Source organism: Lonchura striata, chromosome 1 (assembly GCF_046129695.1).
Source record: "Lonchura striata isolate bLonStr1 chromosome 1, bLonStr1.mat, whole genome shotgun sequence".
In the NCBI taxonomy this organism is placed as follows: domain Eukaryota; kingdom Metazoa; phylum Chordata; class Aves; order Passeriformes; family Estrildidae; genus Lonchura; species Lonchura striata.
Genome location: NC_134603.1, coordinates 114,733,282 through 114,751,599, shown reverse-complemented (window position 1 = coordinate 114,751,599; position 18,318 = coordinate 114,733,282). Strand labels below are relative to the sequence as shown.

The 18,318-nt window shown below is 49.5% G+C and overlaps 1 protein-coding gene across 1 annotated transcript; it reads right to left on the bottom strand.

Moving 5' to 3' along the window:
- Window positions 1-4,187: 4,187 nt before the first annotated feature.
- Window positions 4,188-9,530, bottom strand: GASK1A (golgi associated kinase 1A). The gene is made up of 4 exons (XM_021525911.3): window positions 8,916-9,530; window positions 5,325-5,447; window positions 4,948-5,051; window positions 4,188-4,401 (listed from the first exon to the last, which is right to left on the bottom strand). The coding sequence occupies exons 1-4, from the start codon at window positions 9,528-9,530 to the stop codon at window positions 4,191-4,193; spliced, it is 1,053 nt and encodes a 350-aa protein (XP_021381586.3). The 3' UTR covers window positions 4,188-4,190.
- Between the last annotated feature and the right edge of the window lie 8,788 nt (window positions 9,531-18,318).

Below are 18,318 nucleotides of genomic sequence, written 5' to 3'. Positions count from 1 at the left end.
GAAATCTTAAGTTTTTAATTGAGAGGAAATAATATGTTTGCAAGCTCAAATGAGAGAGTTACAGAATAAACCCAAACCTAAAGGGAGGGAAGGTGGAGGGAGGTGAAGCTTCAGTGTGGAGACCACCCCACTGGGATCTGGGAAGCAGCCGCCAACAATGCGGCAGATCCAGGGCGGGTTCAGCACTTCCCTGTGTGTGTTCATGGTGCTTATCTAATAAGCCATTTCTTGAGCTCCAGTGATACTGCTACTTATATCATAAATTCAATGATCTCCACTTTACTGGCCATTAATCTGCTTCTTTTCATGACAATTTTATACTCTTTTGATAAACTGTTTGTCTAACCACATGGAAGAAACAATGTCAAGAGCTGTACCTTAGGCGTTCGCCCAGCTAATGAAGAAAATCCATCACAAGGAGAGTTTATCTATTGCTTTTCTGGATGTAAATAAAACATCAGGCTAATTTACTTCCATTAATCTCAAAGACCATTGCTACAACAATAATCCTATGTTAGAGCAGAATTTTTTTTCCCTTTTTCACATAAATATTTAAGTACGTACTGAAAGAATAAATAAATTGCTTTCTAAACGCCAGATTATTTTTATATACAGAGATTTAACAATGAATTTGGATTTACTTGCTAGCTCATGCCTTTCAGGCAGCAGACAGCCATGCTTCCCCTGTGCAGCACAGGGATGCATTTGGGTGGGTTTTGCAGAGCACAGGGATGCTCCCAAACACAGGGGTGTGTTTGGGTGGGTTTTGCAGAGCGCCCTGTGGGGTCTCTGAGTGCCACTTGCGACAACCCACGCTTAAGGGGAAGGAAGCACAAGGGTGGTTCATCATCTCAGCCCCAAGTGCCACCCCACTGGTGTCACCCCTGGCCACTGGGTGGGTTCAGTGAGTGCTGGGGCTGCTCCACGAGGTCCATGTGGTGCTGCAGGAAAGGCTACTTAGTGTCCTGTGTCCAGCTCAAGAAGTGGCCCTTAAGTGCAGCAAATGGACATTTAGTTTACAGAGAGTGAGGCCAGCAAAGCCCTGGAGCAGGCTGCTGGGGGTGCCAGGGATCACCAGCTTTGGGGCATGAAGATCAGGCTGAACAGGAGCAGAGACACGGTGTGTGTTTTCACGTGTGAGTGCGTGTGCTCGGCAGCTTGGAGCCAATCTGGCCCCGCCTTCCAGCCCCCAGCCCTATTTTCTGACAGCTGAAAGGCTGTGCACAGCCAGAGAGCTGTGAAACACAGATTGTGTAGCTGGGATCACTGCGGAACGAAGCAGTTCCCTCTGGGTGGAGCTCCGTGGAGGTGTGTGCCTGTGCTCCCAAATGCTGTTCTTGGAGCACATTCCAAGGTGCCAAGGGTGAGCAGGAGGGTGCCTCAGAGATTCCCCCCATCAAGGAGCTCTGGTCTCTCCACTGGTTTTTCCCTTGTTTGGCTGCTGCTGCTGCTGCCTTCTTAAAGACAAAGCCATCCTGCAGCCAGCTTGGACCATCTGTTTTTGCAACCACACCCCAGTACGATCTGTGATGACGTGCAGTAAAATTTGGTAAAACAGCATCCCTGCTCAGATGAAATCTAGTTTGTCAAGCATGGCCCCACAGGAGTATTTCCAACTATAAAGTAGTTACAACCATAACAGTAAGTTTGTCATAGGAAATACGACATGCTGAGAGCTGGAGCAAACTGAACCCAACTCGACATGGTAAAGGCTGATGCAGGCAAGGCCACAGAATCTCTCTGAACAGCCATGACCACAGTTCAGAGCCTGTGCTGGTTACATAGGCAAGCCCATGGAAAAATGGACTAATTAAAGAAGATTAATGATCAGTCCCAGCAAGATCTTGGCTTTTGCTTCTCTCATTTATCCATACATGGCTCTTTGTTAAATCAGGAGGGATTTTTTTCACATGTATAACTACTTACAGATGTTCCCACATGTGTTTAGCCAGCAAACTCACATTACAACTAAAGAAATGCAAAAAACCCCACTACCTTGTGCAATGTTAAGGTAGAACAGATGCAACCAGAGGCAAGGCAAAAGCTGCTGGTCCAGCTCAGCAATGTCCACAGCTTTGGCCGCTGCGCAGATCCCCAACTGTCTCTTGATTCTTGCTGAGAACTTGGCTTACATGGGATGAAAACCTCTCCTTTCATGAAATTTCTCACTTCAATGACATAAAGCAAGACTCTGACTGATGCTGTACACTGTAACTAATACTCTTGTTACCTCACGGCTTTTCCCAGCATATTTTTTGGATTTAATTTTGTTACATATAGTATCTTTTACTAAAGCCTGGGCATGGCTTTTCATAGGATCCAAAATGAGTTATTTTGTTGTCTTTCAAGCTCACAAGCTAAGCTCATCTCCAAGTAATAAATCCTTATAATTCTGGCTTTAGCAGGGTTTCCATGACCATGATCCTTCTCATGGCACAGCAAATAGGGTGATAATTCATGGGGTTGGAGAGAGTGCTGGGGGAAAGGCCCTCCCTGGCTAATTGGAGGGCAGGACTCCAGGAACAAGCTGATGGCACTTTGGATGCTGCTGTGCTTGTGATGATGGCTGCTGATAATTCCTGAGAGCACTCGTGCTTGCTTGTTGATTCATGTCACCCACGTCTCGCTTCACCCTCTTCAGCAAGAGGGAAAAGGGGGAAAAAGGTAATTGTCTGTGCTTATCAGCATGGGTGTTAAAGCAGATTCTCAAACTGACATAGTGCTGAGAAGGATGGAGCAGGGAAGGGATCCATACCCAGCCTTTCCTCTCCCACTGCATGGGTGGCCATGTGCTCCAAAGCTATTGCAATGGGACAGCTGCACCATGGTGCAGCTGGGTATCCATGCAAGTCTCACTGAGACTTTCCAAAGGCACAAGTGAATTGGAGTGCCTGAAGCAATGGATGCTCTGCCTTTAACACTGGAGAAATGGAGGCCTTTAATAAACCTTCTGATGGCAAACCATAAACCCACAGGCCAGGAACTGTCTGCTCCAGGCAAACACTGACTGCATGACTCAGCTGGGAGCACACTGTGGGGAATTATGGAACCCATCCCTGCATCTCTTTTCCTCCTGTTCATTTTGATTTTGAATTGTCTCTCAGCCCTGACACTTGAGGACCTGCCTAGTTGGGATGCTGCTGTGCTTCATCAGAATGGGCTGCTGGGAAAGAGCCTGAGGGGTGACAGGGACAGGATGGGTTCTGCCAGAGGTGCCAGCATGCTCAGAAAGCATTTTACACTCGACTGCCTTCTGCTAAAATAGCTTGGCATTTTTGTTAAAACATATTTCTGCAAGCCTGGGGAAGAGTTACATGCAGTCACACCCAGGAGAGCAGCCAGGAGTTCTTTTCAAAAGTGGGGTAGTTTTGCCTTTAATCCCCTGACAGTGAAGGCAAAGAGTGAACAAGAGATTTAAACCTTCAAATCTGACATTGAGAGCATTGGCAGCAGCCCAGGCCTACCAAGGCACATGCATGGATCACGGCACATGGCACACAGCACATGGCTCTCACTGGGGATGGTACCATGGGCTATGTGAGGGCAGCTGAGCTTCAAGGTCCTGCCTAGTCTCAGCTCCAGGCAGTGGCTCACATTCTCCCAGGCACAGGTCCCCTCTTCTGCAGGGGGAAAGGCAGAGCTCAGCTCTAGTGTCTTGTCTTTGTTCAATCCACTTAGAAAGCTCCCCTCTGCTTTCTCCCTGCCCCTCCATCCAGGATATTTTGGAAATTGTGAAAGCATCATCAAAAAGCCCAGTACAAGTCATGGAAAGGCTGCCAGTGACTTCTTCCACTGCTTCTTTAACTCTTTCCAGGGTCCCTGTCAGCCGTTCCACTGTCCAAGACTCCAGTTATCATAGTTGCTGTGTGTTTGTCTGTGTGTGAGTAAAGGCATCCAAAAAACCTCACGGATGCACCCTTCCTTTGAAAATCCATGCTGAGACCATAACTTGATGACTGTTGCCTTTCTCAAGCAGTTGTGGGTTGTCTTAGGAGACCTCTCCTCCCCATTTTTCCCACTCCCTGTGGTTCCATCTGCTTCTCCAGGTCATCCTACAAGGTGAGGGGAAACACCTTTGTGGAGAGCCAAGCACCGGCACGGAGCTTCATAACGTCCATGCCGAGGGCATGAGGTACATCCACGGCTGCTGGGTGAGCAAGGCAGGCACCGTGAGCCAGCCGGAGGTTGGTTCAGCGTGGCGAGTCCTCAAACACAGTCAGGTTGTGCTCTTGGATGTGGCGGAGCAGGATTTGTGCCCGCCTGTCAATGGTCTGGAGCAGGGGTCTCAGCCCCTCGGCGCCCCCCTGGCTCTCCCAGAGCTGCCGGTCCAGGCGCAGGGACTGCAGCAGCAGGCTCTGCAATCTGCCCGACCGCAGCGTGGCCACTGCCGCTGCTGGGAAGCTGCAGTGGAGGAGCAGAAGAGACAGGGAGAGAAGGGGTTATCCAGGGAAAGCTCAGCAGAGAAGGAGGGAGCAGCCGGGCACTGGAGCAAAGATGCTTCAAGAGGAAATGCCTATTTTCCCAGAGGAACACAGGAAACCTTCTGCTTAAAACTCTACCCATGGTGAGCATGCAGGGTAAACCCAAATTCCAAATCATGCCTCTAGCATGCCAAAATGCCTCATGGGCAATGGCACAAGAAATGCTGAAATACCTGATTACTCATTATTTTTGTTCAGCTGACAATTAAAGAGGGGAAATAGGCTTTAGAGCCTGCCATCAGCCACCCAGAGCAAAATAAAGAGTTAGTTTCAGCACAGGGACACGCGGGATGTTTTTGAGAGCCTAGAAAGCCACCCTGTTCTGGGGACATCCAGAACATCCATCCCCCTTCAGAGGGATGCCCCATCAGGAGGCCAGAATCAGCAAGAAGGTGAGCACACACACGGCTGTGGAACATCCCCTGTGTGCCAGCTCAGCCCTTGCTCAGCATGTGCACATTCCTACCTGTCTATGCCTTGCAGGAGCCTGAAGTTGAGCTTCTCCTCAGGGTGCTGTGGCCTGCCCGCGTTGTCGATGAACACCAGGCGGGACGGTGCACTCCTCCGGACCTGCCAGCAGGATGGCAAGGAAAAGTTCACTCAGTGCAGAGTCACCAGTGTGGGGCTTTAGGCTGCTTTTTAATGCAGTAGGAAAGCCTGAGAGTATTTGGAGGAACACAGATGACAATGTCTATGTCCCTCCGTGCCTGGGCATACCTCCCACCAGGGACCAGCATCACCATGGGACCTACATTCCCTTTGCCACCATCTCAGTCCTACAAGTACCTCCCAGACACCTCCATGCTAGCCCCAGAGCAGGCCTTGGACAGCAGGGAGACATACCAGGATGTGGACCAGGACCAGCTCTGCTGGATTCCGGCACTTCTCGTGGAGCATTTCCTCCACGCAGGGTTCAGAGGGATCAGGCTGAAACCCACAACAGTAGCGGTCCAGGCGGTCATGAACCTGCAGGAGACATTTGGGGATCTTAACAGGGACATGTGCCTGGGACACGGGGGTCCTGTTGTGAGCTGTTCTTGTACAGAGGAAAATGAAACATTTCTAGGCATCCTCAGGAGACGCACGATGGAAAAGCTGCATACACTGGTGAGTGAGACTAATGGAAGCACACGTGCAAAACCTCTTTGGCATGAAGAAGGTGATGACAAAGGTGATGGTGACAGGCTTTTCTGATAGAATTCAGACACCTGGGACCTCCACATTCTGTATCTGCACAGACTGAAGGCGTTGTGCTTCCAGCTGCAATGAAGGGAAGATGTACACAATGATGAATGAATAAAAAAAAAAACAACAAAGCACCCAAGGAAACCTAGAGTCTGAAACCTCAAAAATAATTTATTTTTCCAAGTCCTGATGTTCTGTATGATGGTTTCATCAGGTTGCTGTCACATGTGCAATCTTTCATCCATCCCTATGGTAACCTGAGCAGCTCTCAATGGAAAGATGAATGGAAAAGTATCAGCAAGGGAAAAAGCAGTCCGTGAATACACAGAGCATGCCTGACATTTAAGTAGGGCCACAGTGACTTGTTTCAGCTACATTTGTGTTTAATCATTTGCAGGTGCTGCTAAGGCTCCATGTTGTCCAGGCTGTCAAACCTCCTGCTTCCCATCCCAGTTCCCTACAGAAACCCTGGAGCTGCTTGACAACTTCCAGTGCTTCAACCACACTCTTGGAGGGATGAAGGGCTTTTAAAAGACATAAATCTCTGCCAGACCTGGCCTCAGTATTTATGGAGCTTCCTTAGCTTTGTCAGAAGCAGCTGGTACATCCTCTGGGGTGATTTGTGGGGCAGACAGGACCTTGGCTGTCAACAGACCTTCCCATGGCTGTGTGTTGACATGACATGTGTTGACATGTAGGGGAGCTGCCTCACCTCCTCCCGATCTTGAGGCCTGTTTACAAAAAACCCATGTATATATATGTTCCTTTAAATATATATGAAATATATATTAAAAATATATAAAGTACAAAATAAATATATTTTCTGGTTGCAGCATGAAACTGTCTGACTCGCTGATTTGCTCGGCATTGCTGGTGCCAGCCCAGGAGGCAGAGCTCGGGGTGCAGAGTGGCTCCTGGAGCCACTGGGAGGGCTGGAGCAGGTCTCAGGTGATCCGTAAGGGGTCTACAGGTGACAATGAGATAGAAGCCAAGTGACCCACTGAGGCTGCCTATTCCCTTCACCGTGGTAATTATCACAAGCTATCTATAATGGGCTGTGCTTTGCACAGAGTTCAGTCTGAACCAAACGCTGACCAAGCACTGGAGAAGATGCTGCAGGGAAACACAAACTGTGATCTCCATGGTCATTCCATTGAGAAGAAGGATTAGTCCCACACTGAAGCCTCTCAATCCCCTCTGTTTTCTGAGGCTTAATGAAGAACTCAGGTCAGTATGCCTCCATTGGGAGACACTCCGGCTAAAATGTGCTTGAGCATCTTGTCACAAAACATATGGAAGTAGAAGAAAATATCACATTTCCTCCACGCATCTCCTCGGTCTGCCTACTGGAGAGCTCAGCACACCATTTTCTCTCACCTGCTATGTTGTTTTGCAGGCTGCACAGAAGGTGAAGACAACCTGAGAGAACTTACAGAGACATTAAATAGGCTCAGCGCTCCACTCACCCACCCACAAGCACCTGTGAAACCAAGGTGGATTGGTGCTGAACCCGCAGAGGTGTGAGGTGGAGGCAGATCTGGTGTCTAAATGGAGCCCCAGGAGAGGGACCAGATGGCTGTGGAGATGCAGAGAATGCCCTGACATGCTGACAAGCCCTCCCTCCCCTGGCCCTCCCCTGATTTTTTGGTATTAATTTCTTCCTTCCAGAGCCTAAACAGCTCTAATCCATGGGAATTTTGGTATTACTGCTAGAACACAAATAAATGAACCACACTTTATCCCATCCAAGATCAAACATTACCAGAAGCTCACCTTCAGCCCCTCTTATGCCCATCCTGAGGCATCCCCTTGCGTCTGATAGGTTTTTCCAGTTATGATTCAGCCTGGGACAGCTTCCCCTAGGGAAATTTTTCTTTCTCTCCCCCTGGCTGGGAAGAAGGTGTCCCAGGGCAGGGATGTGGCTGCAGAGCTGATTTGGTTTTGTCTGTCTTTAAGTGCAAGACAAAGCCATCAGCAGCTGCCTTTTTTCTACCAGCCTTGGCATTTTGCCCCCACTAAAACTTTGCACATAATGGGGTGTTCCCTTACGGCAAATACAAATATAAATTAACATAGAAAAATACAAATTTTAAGAGAAATTGAAGAAAACTACCAAGATTTCAATTGCAATGTACAACAGGGCTCAAATCTCACCAACTTCTCCTTCCCCAGCAAGGCTGTGGGATGCCAAAGCCATTTCTGAAAGATGCTAATCCACTTCTATAATATCCTCTTTACCTTTATGTGACTTGGTCTGCATGGGAGGATTCCATTAGAATTATTGAGAAGAACCTGTGGATTGCCCTTGAATTTATCATTGCACTGCTTCAGCCCTTGAGGAAGAACTCTCCTTAGAACTGGATACTTTCTCCTGCAGTCTCAGCCTTTCCACTCACTCAGCGGTATTTTGGCCCAGGGAAGGGAAGGGGATTAGTTAATCATCTCATTTCTCTGGCTGCTTCAGCTAAAATATTTTCAAGCTCAGACAGAACTGCTCCACCTCTGCCAGTCATAGTTGTAAAAAAAAGGAGAAAGAATAAGGAAAACATATTTTAGTAGTTTGGGGGTTTAAAATTTCTTCCCTTTTTTCTTTTATTTGTATTAATACCTGTCCTTTCAGGCAGTTTTCTCTTGTCTGATAATCAGCCCCCAGGTGCCTAAAAAGGCTTTCTTTTTCTCCACAGAAATCACTTTTGCCTCCTCACAGCTGCCCTCCAAGACCTGGTAACTCTCTGGGATACTGTTGTAATCCCTCATAGCAGCAGGTTATGATTTTCCAGACAGAAGATTAAGTGCTATTAATGCAGAGGAGGAGGAAGGCAGTGCTGTCCAAGGCACGGCTCCTTATTTCCAATGCCAGCAGCACATCCCAGAGTTTGGATGTGATGGGGCTGGTGCAAGATATGCTGCTTATCCCTAGGGATACCCTAGGGATGTCTCTTTTAGGGATGTCCCAGGCCTCTGCCAGCAGAAAATGAACAGCAGAAAGCTCGCCCACATGAGGACAGATTCACCATAACCTGCCGGTGTTTCCCCTGCAAGTCCCAAACATGGACCATACTCAGGCCAAAGTGCTTCTGCACAAAGTTCTGCTGCTCCCCATCAGCTGAAGAGTGAAAATACATCCCAAGAAACCACAGCTGATGTGACCCCGCAGAGCAGCAGGAGACCATGGTCAGGCAATATAGATGCAGGTGCAGGGGAACCCGGGTGCCACAGCTGATGGAACAGGTGGCCTCAGTCACCTACCTGGAGAAGAAAGTCAAAGAGGGCCAGGCGGCTCCACTCGCTGTGTGGGATGCTGGAGCAGGGAGTGTCCCTGGCCACCAGCATTGGTCTGTGGGGCTGCAGCATCTCCTGGTACTGCAGCCATCCCAGGGCACAGGAGTTCTGGTCATTGTTGGCATCCTCCAGGTGCTGGAGGTCAGGAGCCCACCAGATGATGGGGCGCAGGGCGCCGTCGGTGTAGCTGTAGGGCAGGAGGCGGCTGGTGAAGCGCCGGGCCACGGCGGGCAGGCTGCGGTTCAGCCCCAGCACCCTGTCCAGGTGGAAGGCCAGCACCTCGTACAGGTCCCCAGGGCGCTTGATGAGCCCACAGCACCCATCCTGGCAGTCTCCTTCCGGGCTGGCCGGCAAGACATCCCCCTTGGCATCTCCCTTGGCATCCCCCACGGCACGCAGCCTCACTCGCATGATTTGCCCGTGGGCAGGAACACGGGTTTTGGAGACCACCTGCCCACTGGACAGCAGCCACATCTTCTGGAGGTCATCAGCAGAGAGCCAAGGGGGAGCGTCCCTCTCCAGCCTCCTCCACCTCCCGCTCCAGCCAGGAGCCTGCTCCTGCTGCAGGTGAGTGCGGGGCATGGGGTGCCTTCTGTAGGCTCGTCCTCCAGACAGGGGGGCAGCCACCTCCCTCGGGGGCCCTGGGGGGGACGAGGCCGGCAGCGGGAGCAGGGAGTGGTCCAGTGGTGGGGGCAGGTGGGTGAGAGCCAGCAGGGCCAGGGCCAGCAGCACCCCGACAGCTGCTGGGGCTGGGGGCTTCATCCCCGTCCTTCGCCACGGTCGCTGGGCCTGCGGGGACAGAAAGGTGGAGTGATGCTGGAGTGTTACTGCAGGCAGAGCCCTCGGTAGGGTTTGCTTTGGAGAAGCAGCCCCTCTGCTTGTTATTCCACTGTGCCATGATTTGTGCCAGAATTTAGCTGCAGTCCCTTCAGAAGCAAATCAGAGCCAGGGCTCACTCCCCACACAGAGGTTGCCATATCTGTCGTGCTGAGGTAGAGGATGACCTTATGGGCAATGAATTTCTTGTGGTCAAATAGTTCACTTTAAAGATTCAAGAAATGAAAAGAAAACAAACCAAACCAGAGCAAATTCCTGTCTAGATGTGAACACTTTCCAGTTCCTAAGAGGTTTTACTTTTCAGACCTTACTCTGGGGACCCTCACTGGCTCCTATTCTGGTTGCACACTGAACCCATAATTTAGATATCTCAATGTGTGCTGAGACAAGGCTTCTGGAGCTCTGCCCATCGCTGTATCTGGCAAAAGCTAGGTAGCTCTTAGTCTCAGTCAGGGCCTGTGACTGGCTGTGTTTTAAAAAAAAGGGTACAAACTCCTGGAGGGCTGGACACCTCTCCTAGGAAGACAGGCTGAGAGGACCAGGGTTATTCAGACTGGAGAAGAGAAAGCTCTGGGGAGAACTTACAGCACCTTCCTGTGCCTAAAGGGACTCACAAGAGAGCAGGAGAGGAATTTTTTACAAGGATGTGGAGTGACAGGACAAGGGAAAAGGACTTTCAACTGAAAGAGAGGTTCAGATTAGATATTAGGAAAAAATTCTTAACTCTGAGAGTGTTGAGGCATTGGAACAGGTTGCTCAGATAAGCTGTGGAGGCCCCATCCCTGGCAGATGGCAGACATTCTCCAAGCCAATCCAGTCCCTGGACCATGCTGCACCCATGCCTCATTCACTCAGGAATGGGCAGCCTCACACACTTGTGAGGACAGCCTCACACACTTCAGGAAGCTGGAGGCACAAAAAGCACCTTGGCCCCATTTCTCTGCTTTCAACAGGCTTTGCAAGCAGCTCAAACCCACATTGGAAGTCAAAGCAATGGTCAAGAGGATAGATTTTTCTCCAATTATTTATTTTGGAAGCAGAAACATATCCATGGCAGACACAGCAGGACAATATATTGCCAAAGAAGGGATAAGAGACTGTTTATAAGAGGAAAAGCTTGAAAAAAAGAGCTATAAAGCTGGGGAGGTGAGAGCCAGCAGACAGAATTACTTCCAGAAAGCAGCTGGGCAAGCAAAAGCATTTCCAGCTGTGGGGCTTTTAGGACCACAGGCTCCCACTGACTACAGGGACCCATCACCAGCACAACTCCTGCACCATGAGCAGCTGCCCCAGGCAACCCCAGTGCATGAGCTTATGAGTTGACACAGCACTATCCTCAAATCCATCAGGTTCCACGTCCTCAGCTTGGGGAGGCTGCTTCAGACAGCCCCCTGGTGAGAAGCACACCCCTTGCAGACACTACATCAGCTGAGGTGGGTAAGAGGAGCCACCAACTCACTGGCTTCAGCCGTAGGGGTGCTCCTTCCATGCCTCCCTTTCAAGGATTGAGCAGATTTAATGCAGTTTATAAGAGCTATTGATGATGCACTTGGAGTGATTCACCTTTATAGCTCTCACTTAATTGCTTCTCTCCCAGAAACACAATGTAGTGCAGCAAAATATATCTGCTGGGCCGAAGGCTTTTTTTGAGACAGGGTTTACACCAGCCTCTGCCAGGAACCAGGGGCTGCCTGGAACAGGTCGTTGGGACCTGCCAGGAGACCTCTGCTTTATCTCTTCCCAGAGTGGAAAGGACCTAGTCCAGGGTGAGACTGTCCAGAGAAGGATGTCCTGTCCCAGATCACCAGCAGAGTTATTCAAGGCTTGGCATTAACTGTCCCAAACATCAAACTACATGGTTAAATCATTGGTTAAATCATTGTCTTAGGTGCCTCTCTGGGGAGAGGATGAGTGTGAGCACCCCTAAGAACCCTGAGGGGCAGCAGGACTTCTATCAAGCAGCTGGTTGTGATTCTAGCTCTTTCCTACTTGGATGGGATAATGATTTGCTGTGGAACCACAGCCAATGCCAAGTGACACAGGCAACACCTGAGCTCAGATACTCAAAACCTTTGTGCCCCAGATTTCAAGCAAATTCTGCAGAGTGAAGCCACACATTCTTTCCCAAACACCTGCAATCCATGTCTGGCCTCCTGATCAAGAGTTTAGGGGAGGTGCAATGTCTAAATTCTAGTTTAACTGCAGTAAAATAACTCTGTGGCATATAAAGGGCCGATTATGGTATCCTGATACCCACACTCCTTTCAAATCATCACTGTAAGTGTCTCACAATCTGTTCCTCTGGCTTCAAAGTATGCCAAATTAACAGCAGTTATATCTATGGACTCAATCCCAAAGGATAGGGCTAACTGTAAACCTCAGTATTCCTATCTGCATTGAGCGAAGTCCCTTCCCAATCTGTGCTTTCTTGGGCATGTTTTTCCAGCACCTCCCCTGTCCCACCCTTCTGGAGAGACACAGCCCATCCCACTCTCACCAAAAATCCCTGTAATCCTTTTCTTCAGCCCGGAGGATTCTCAGGGTGATTGTTTTTGTTATCCAGCTGATAATAACCCTCTGGTTGCTTATACCATCTCTGGGTATTTAAAAAGCCTGTCTGCCAAAATTTCCAGTATCCTGGGGGTAGAATGCATGGAGGAGCCACATGGAGTACTTTCAAAGCACTGCAGGAAAAATCCTTTTTAACCTACAGCCAGAGAGCAGAGTATGCCAAATGGATGGCAACAATTGCTGGGTTTTTAATGTCAAGTAAGTTTACAGTCCAAGTGGTTAAGGAATCACTATTGTCCAAAGCCACTTTGTCTTCTTTGTCAGTGAGCTCGGGTTTGTGTATCACAAGTTAAACCCATTGCTTTCCCACCCTAAACCCAAAACCCTGGGCTGTGAAGCTGGTCAAGGGTCAGTGCAGGCTCCCTTCCCCAGCACCGTTCAGGCTTTCCCTGCCACATCAACAATAAAAAGAAGCAAAACAGGTGCAAGTACAGCCTCTGGGTTATTTATGGCAGTTGATATTGCAAATTTAATAATAACCTAGGTGATAAAGCATTGCAGAAATAATGCTGTATTTACAAGCCCTGGGTAAATACTTTTCCAAACAGTCTTTCTCTGAGCCCATGCTGTAAAAAAATGCTGCAGTTTAAGCTGTGGCTTTGATTCAGCCCGAGATGCAAACCATACGTACAGCTGTGTTTTGCCAGGCTGACATACTGACAGTACAGCAGGTCTTCGCCAGAAATTAGGTCCTTTTCCCAGCAGGCAAAATCCATAAAAAGGCTTAGAGAGGTACTACTTGTTCCAGGATGCCAATAAGTAAATAATATATATTCTCACTCATCAGAGGGACATACAGCACAGCCCAGGCTCTGTGGCACAGTGGAGAGCTGTGTAGCTTTAAACGCTAGGAGATAAAACTTTCTAAGTCTAGTTGGGGGTGAGGTGGGGGAGGGTTATCCTTGACATTGTATTCCCAGGATGCTTGAACCTTGGCAGAATTTGAAGCAGAGAAGTCTGTTTTCAATTTCTTTTCAAACTGCATCAAATTGGCTTTGTTGAGCTTGAAAGAAAAGAAAAACAAACTCCAAACTTCATTATCCAAGAATGTAAGAAACAGCCCTGAGACTAGAAAGATGCCACGGAAATACGTGGCTGTTGAAAACTGGATTGATTCCTGCTTTCCTCTGGCATTCAAAAGAGTCCTCCTGCCCCTGCACTGGCACTGCAAGACACCTTCAGCAGTAAACCCCACTGTCCCAAAGAGGTGCCCAAAGGAGCCAGGATGGCTCAGCCATGGCCACACCACTCTTGGCCACCTGCCTGCCCTAGACTCCCAATCTCAGAGGACTTTGCCAAAGGCAACCTGCTGATGAGCAGGTTAAAGGCAGGCCCGTGCATTTATCTGGGTGCACACTGAGGGGGTGCAACACACAGGGCTGTGCTCACCCTCTCAGCTCCGCGCTCGCTGCCCGCCCAATGAACCGCAAAACCGCCTGGGCAGCAGGAGGTGCAGCCTGCCGTGACCAGCTTTAACAAAGACTGCTTGAAAAACAAGTGGGAAACCTCCTCTGCCTGCCCCCCACCTCTGGGAATGTCTCCAGAGCCTTGCAACCACACATGGTGCTCGCAGCAGCTCGCGGTGCAATGGGAGAGTGGGCACATCAATCAGATCCGGGCTTGGATCATCCTCTTCCTTTTCATGTTGTGCAGGAGGATTTCTTGGTTTGTTAAGGGCGTGGCATGTGGGTTGGAGACCTATAACCATGCAGGGGACATGGAAGGAGACAAAACCTCTTCATCCCCGGAGTGACTCCAGGCAAGGAAACGCTTGGCAGCATCTGTTGCCCATCATTCAAATGCGTAAATGCCTCCCTCTATTATCCTGCTCAGGGAAGATAGATGGCTGGCAGAGTGGGAATTTAAAGACAGCTATTAAATGATGATTGCCAGTCCCAAAGGTAGCCCTGGCTCAGAGTGGCTCCCCAGGAGGGCAGGTCTGCTGTGCTCCCCCAGCACATGGGGACAGCTCCACCAACACTCACTTGCACCCACATAGCCATGGGGCATGAGGAATAAGACAACCCTTCATCCGGCCTCAAGATCCATCAAAGTGACTGCAATTCCTAGCAGACCCACACCAGCTTTGTGTCTGAGTTTTTATCCTCCAGAGATGAAGGGTTGTGTCCTCAAAAATGCCCTTCCAGAGGGGAGAACCATGACCCCACTACATTTCAGCACACTGCAGACACCCTGAAGACCATCCTGCTTGGCTCCAGGACAGGGATGTGGCAGGTAGGCCATGCTCATCTGCTCAAGGTGCTCCTCCAGCCCCACTTCGAAAAAAATGGCTTGGGAAGCTCAAACCAGGAACTGAGAAGGTGGAAAAGGGGGCTGCTCCCATAAAGCCTATGAAACAGAGTCACAGCAAACACTGGGTCAGCTGAAGCTCAGGAGGTGGAAATGTGACACATCACCACATGGTGCTGGATCCTTCCCTGCAGAGTCAGCAAAGTCCTCAGAGCTGACACACAAACCTCCCCACCAACATGTCCAAAACCAAACCATAAAATGACCAAGTTTAATTGCCTGGGATGAAACCTTAAAGCATGCTGTACTTTGCTAAATTTTGGATAGTCTGCAATGTTTCTGGGATCATTTATAGCCTAAGTGCAAGACAAGCATGCTTTGCACTAGCAGTGGGCAGCACTCTGGCAGCAGCACAAATGGATCAAACAGTGTTGGCCCTGTTCAGTCTGAGCACCGGCTTCAAAGGGACGGTGCCAACACACCACCTTTAACTTCTCAAATAATGTTGCCTTCACAGCTCCCCGTTATCACTATGGCCTTGGGGCAGCAAATTATAAAAACCTGGAAACCTTCAAGCTCCACAGCCTCTCTCTAGTAATAACCTGGCATGTCCTTGGCTCCAGGCCCTGCATCAGCCCCTTGAGCTTTTTGCTTCCCAGGGATGAAATGTCCTCTTTCTTGCTCTAAACCTCCCACCCTGAGTGACTATTTCCAGTTTTTGGGAGGCTCCTTGCCCTAAAGGTTCTTCTCTGCCATAGGCTAAGCACAGCTCCTTCTCACACATCCATCATCCAAAGGACCATTTTAAACAAAATCTTCAGCCATAGCTGCAAACTGCTCTGTTTAACAGTGCTATTCCCATTTCACTGTCTGCTCCCAGTTGAGTTAGGCACCAAAGAAGTACAGCAGAAACACAGGTTTGTAAATTTTTTGCCATCTCCAGGCGTAGCTTACAAGAGTGGCAAGACTCCCAGCAACCCAAATGTCCTGTTCAGTATCTCTGAAGAAGGAAGACCTGGAGCAGGAGACAGAGGACACACCTTGAAGGAAACAGATGTCCAGCCCCTGGCTGGAGGACACCACACCATGGGGTGCAGCTGATGCACTCAAGGTCAGGGCTTCTGCTTGGGGTGCCCCAGAGGAGACACACACCTTGTCCTGCACCTGGTGTGGACTAAAGCCCTGCAGGGTACTGCCAAGGACTTGCTTGCCCTGTGAGGACACCGTCCTTACCCCAAAATCATGTGATTTTCTCTGAGCAAAAGGAAAAATTCATAATTCTCCTTACTTCCACTATGTAAATCTCAGCTTGCAGACAGTAAATACTCAGCTTTGTGTGGGATGGACAGAGAGTTTTTCATCCTGGTGCTATGTACAGTGCAGCTCGGGACCACTCTGGTTTAATCCCAGAAGTCAACACAAAGCACCACAAAAATAAATACTCTCCAGGGTGCCACACTTCTGCTTAAAGTAAGCAAACTAATAGCTTTCAGATGCCTTATCTTTCTCTTATTTAAGTTCAGAGTCAGGGCTTCTACTGCAGACTCTTGCTCTTAGCTGGATCTTCTACTTCTTGGAGACACATCTCCCAGGAAATTGATGGAAGTCTTTCAGAACACATGACTGAGATGCACAGGTCTGCTGTCATTTGGATGTGCAAATATTTCCCTTACTTTTCACCACTAAAGGTGATATCAACCTGCACCCAAATAATCCAGATCACTGAGGACCTGAAGCAGCATCCCATGTTCACAGGGGACAGTGAGGACCTGGGCAGCCCTGAATGCACAACTGTCCTACTATCCTCAGGGGACAAGGGATGTCCTCCTCATCTTCCCACCTATCCCTCTGCTCATTCTCCTGACCCTCACACTTACATGAGAGCAGCACAACCTAGAAATTCCTGGCAGAGACGTCAAGGAAGGAAAGCAGCAGTTTTGGGAGGCTGTTGCTCCCTCCCTTCACCACTGCTGTGCAGGCTCCTGCCAGGTTTCCCTTTTCCCCCTCCCCTTGTCCCAGTTTCCTGGCCAGCCTGTTACACTCAGCTCCGTAAGTTTTCAGAGCAGCTTTCCCATCTGCTTGCTGAACCAGCAAGTAGGGGGCCCCTTCCCCAGTGAAACAGATGTGGCTTGCCTTTGTGCAACATCTGCGCCTCATGCCCCGCTCATTTTGAACAGTCTTGCCTTTGTTTCTGAGGGGTTCTACAGGGGATGCTTTGGAGGAGGGCAGCAGCCTGTGGCCCGTGGGCTGGGCTCCTTCCCTTCAAGTCCCACACACAGACTGCCTCCAACCCTGACTTACTTCTGGGGAAGAAGAATATGCTTTGTTCCTGTGGCATTCTGGAACTGAAAGTCCTGCTCCTCAGTGGGTTCCAGCCACAGACCATAGCTTAGGAGCTGACTCCTTTGGGATGTCCAGACCCAGGGATGTAAGAACTGGAATCTGGGAGTCATGGACCCTCTTCCTCACAACTCCCCTCACCCCGGTAGCTTCTCTTGCTGCACCTCTGGGCTGCTCACCAGCTCTGGTTTGGCATCCCCAGAGGGGCTGTGCTGCTGCAGCTTCTCTACACATAACAGAGGCAAAGAGCAGAGGTGCTGGAAAGCCATGTTCCTCTTGCAATGTGGTCTGGGCTGTATTTAATATGGGGAGGAATACATTACAATAAAATCACATTTTATTTCCTCCTGCTCATGATGAGCTTGCCAATTCTGCTTGTGAATGCCTGGAATGCTGCTAAAACTCTCACACGTTTTGGCACTTGGTTTGGTTTTATTTATTTTATCGGGTGTCATGTTTTTTATATATTTTGGGGAGGAGGGATTTTGATCTCCTTATTTTCAGTTTTCTTTTCTAACTGGTGGACCAGCACCAGGGAACAGAAATGTTTGCTTGGTGCCCAGTGAGGGCTCACAAAAGCCTCTCTGGGGTGTTGGCAAGGAGTAGCACTGGATTCCCTTGCTGGAGTTTCAGTGGAGGTTGCCCAAGTCAGACAGTTGGGTTTCCCTGAGCTGACTGTCAGGTTTTTCCCTTCCTGGAGAGCAGAAAAGTGCATTCGTGGGATTCCAAAGGGGAGGGAGGAGGAGGAGGACAGCAGGGCCTTTCAGCCCTGTGGGCTTTCTTCAAAACAGAATTGTTCATACCAGCCCCAGCCTCAGCTGCAGAAAGGCAACCCTCTTTTCCTCCTGTCAAGCCATTACATCTAAAAGAGAAAAAAAGGGGAAGAAAACTGCTTGCTTGGCTCTGAGTGCTGCCTGCATCCCGCAGACCCCATCCTGGGCAAAGCCTGCTGGCAGCCACCCCCCAGCCTGCTTCCTCACCTAGCAAAATCCATGGGGTGAGCAAGCAGAGCAAATGTGGTATGAGCATTGGTGCAGCCAGGCTCACAGAAGAGGGGCTTTTCCTTCAGGGCAAGGCAAGTAGCTGCAGGTGGACTGGAGTTACTGAGCTTTGGAAAAGAAGGGGTAATTGAGGCATTTGGAATCTATGCCAGAGGATTAACACAGTGTAATCAGCCCCTCGTATTTAGAGTGCCTCATAGTAGGCAAACAGCAACTGGAAACTACTCTCTGGTGGATTTTGAAGCCAGAAGAAAGAAGATGTAATGCAGTCATCCCCAACACTCTCTGCTGAGGCAGGTCAGGCATGAGCAGCGGCCGGATCCAACAAGAAGCCGGCTGCAAGCGTGCTCTCCATACCAACACGGGATCCC

Bases quoted from the DNA above. Each gene is read 5' to 3' on its own strand.
- GASK1A (XM_021525911.3), bottom strand. From the start codon at position 9,530: ATGCCCCGCACTCACCTGCAGCAGGAGCAGGCTCCTGGCTGGAGCGGG. The intron at 5,448-8,915 runs GTAGGTGACTGA...TGTCTCCTGCAG, and splicing joins TCTTTGACTTTCTTCTCCAG to GTTCATGACCGCCTGGACCG. The intron at 5,052-5,324 runs GTATGTCTCCCT...TCCTGCTGGCAG, and splicing joins TGGTCCTGGTCCACATCCTG to GTCCGGAGGAGTGCACCGTC.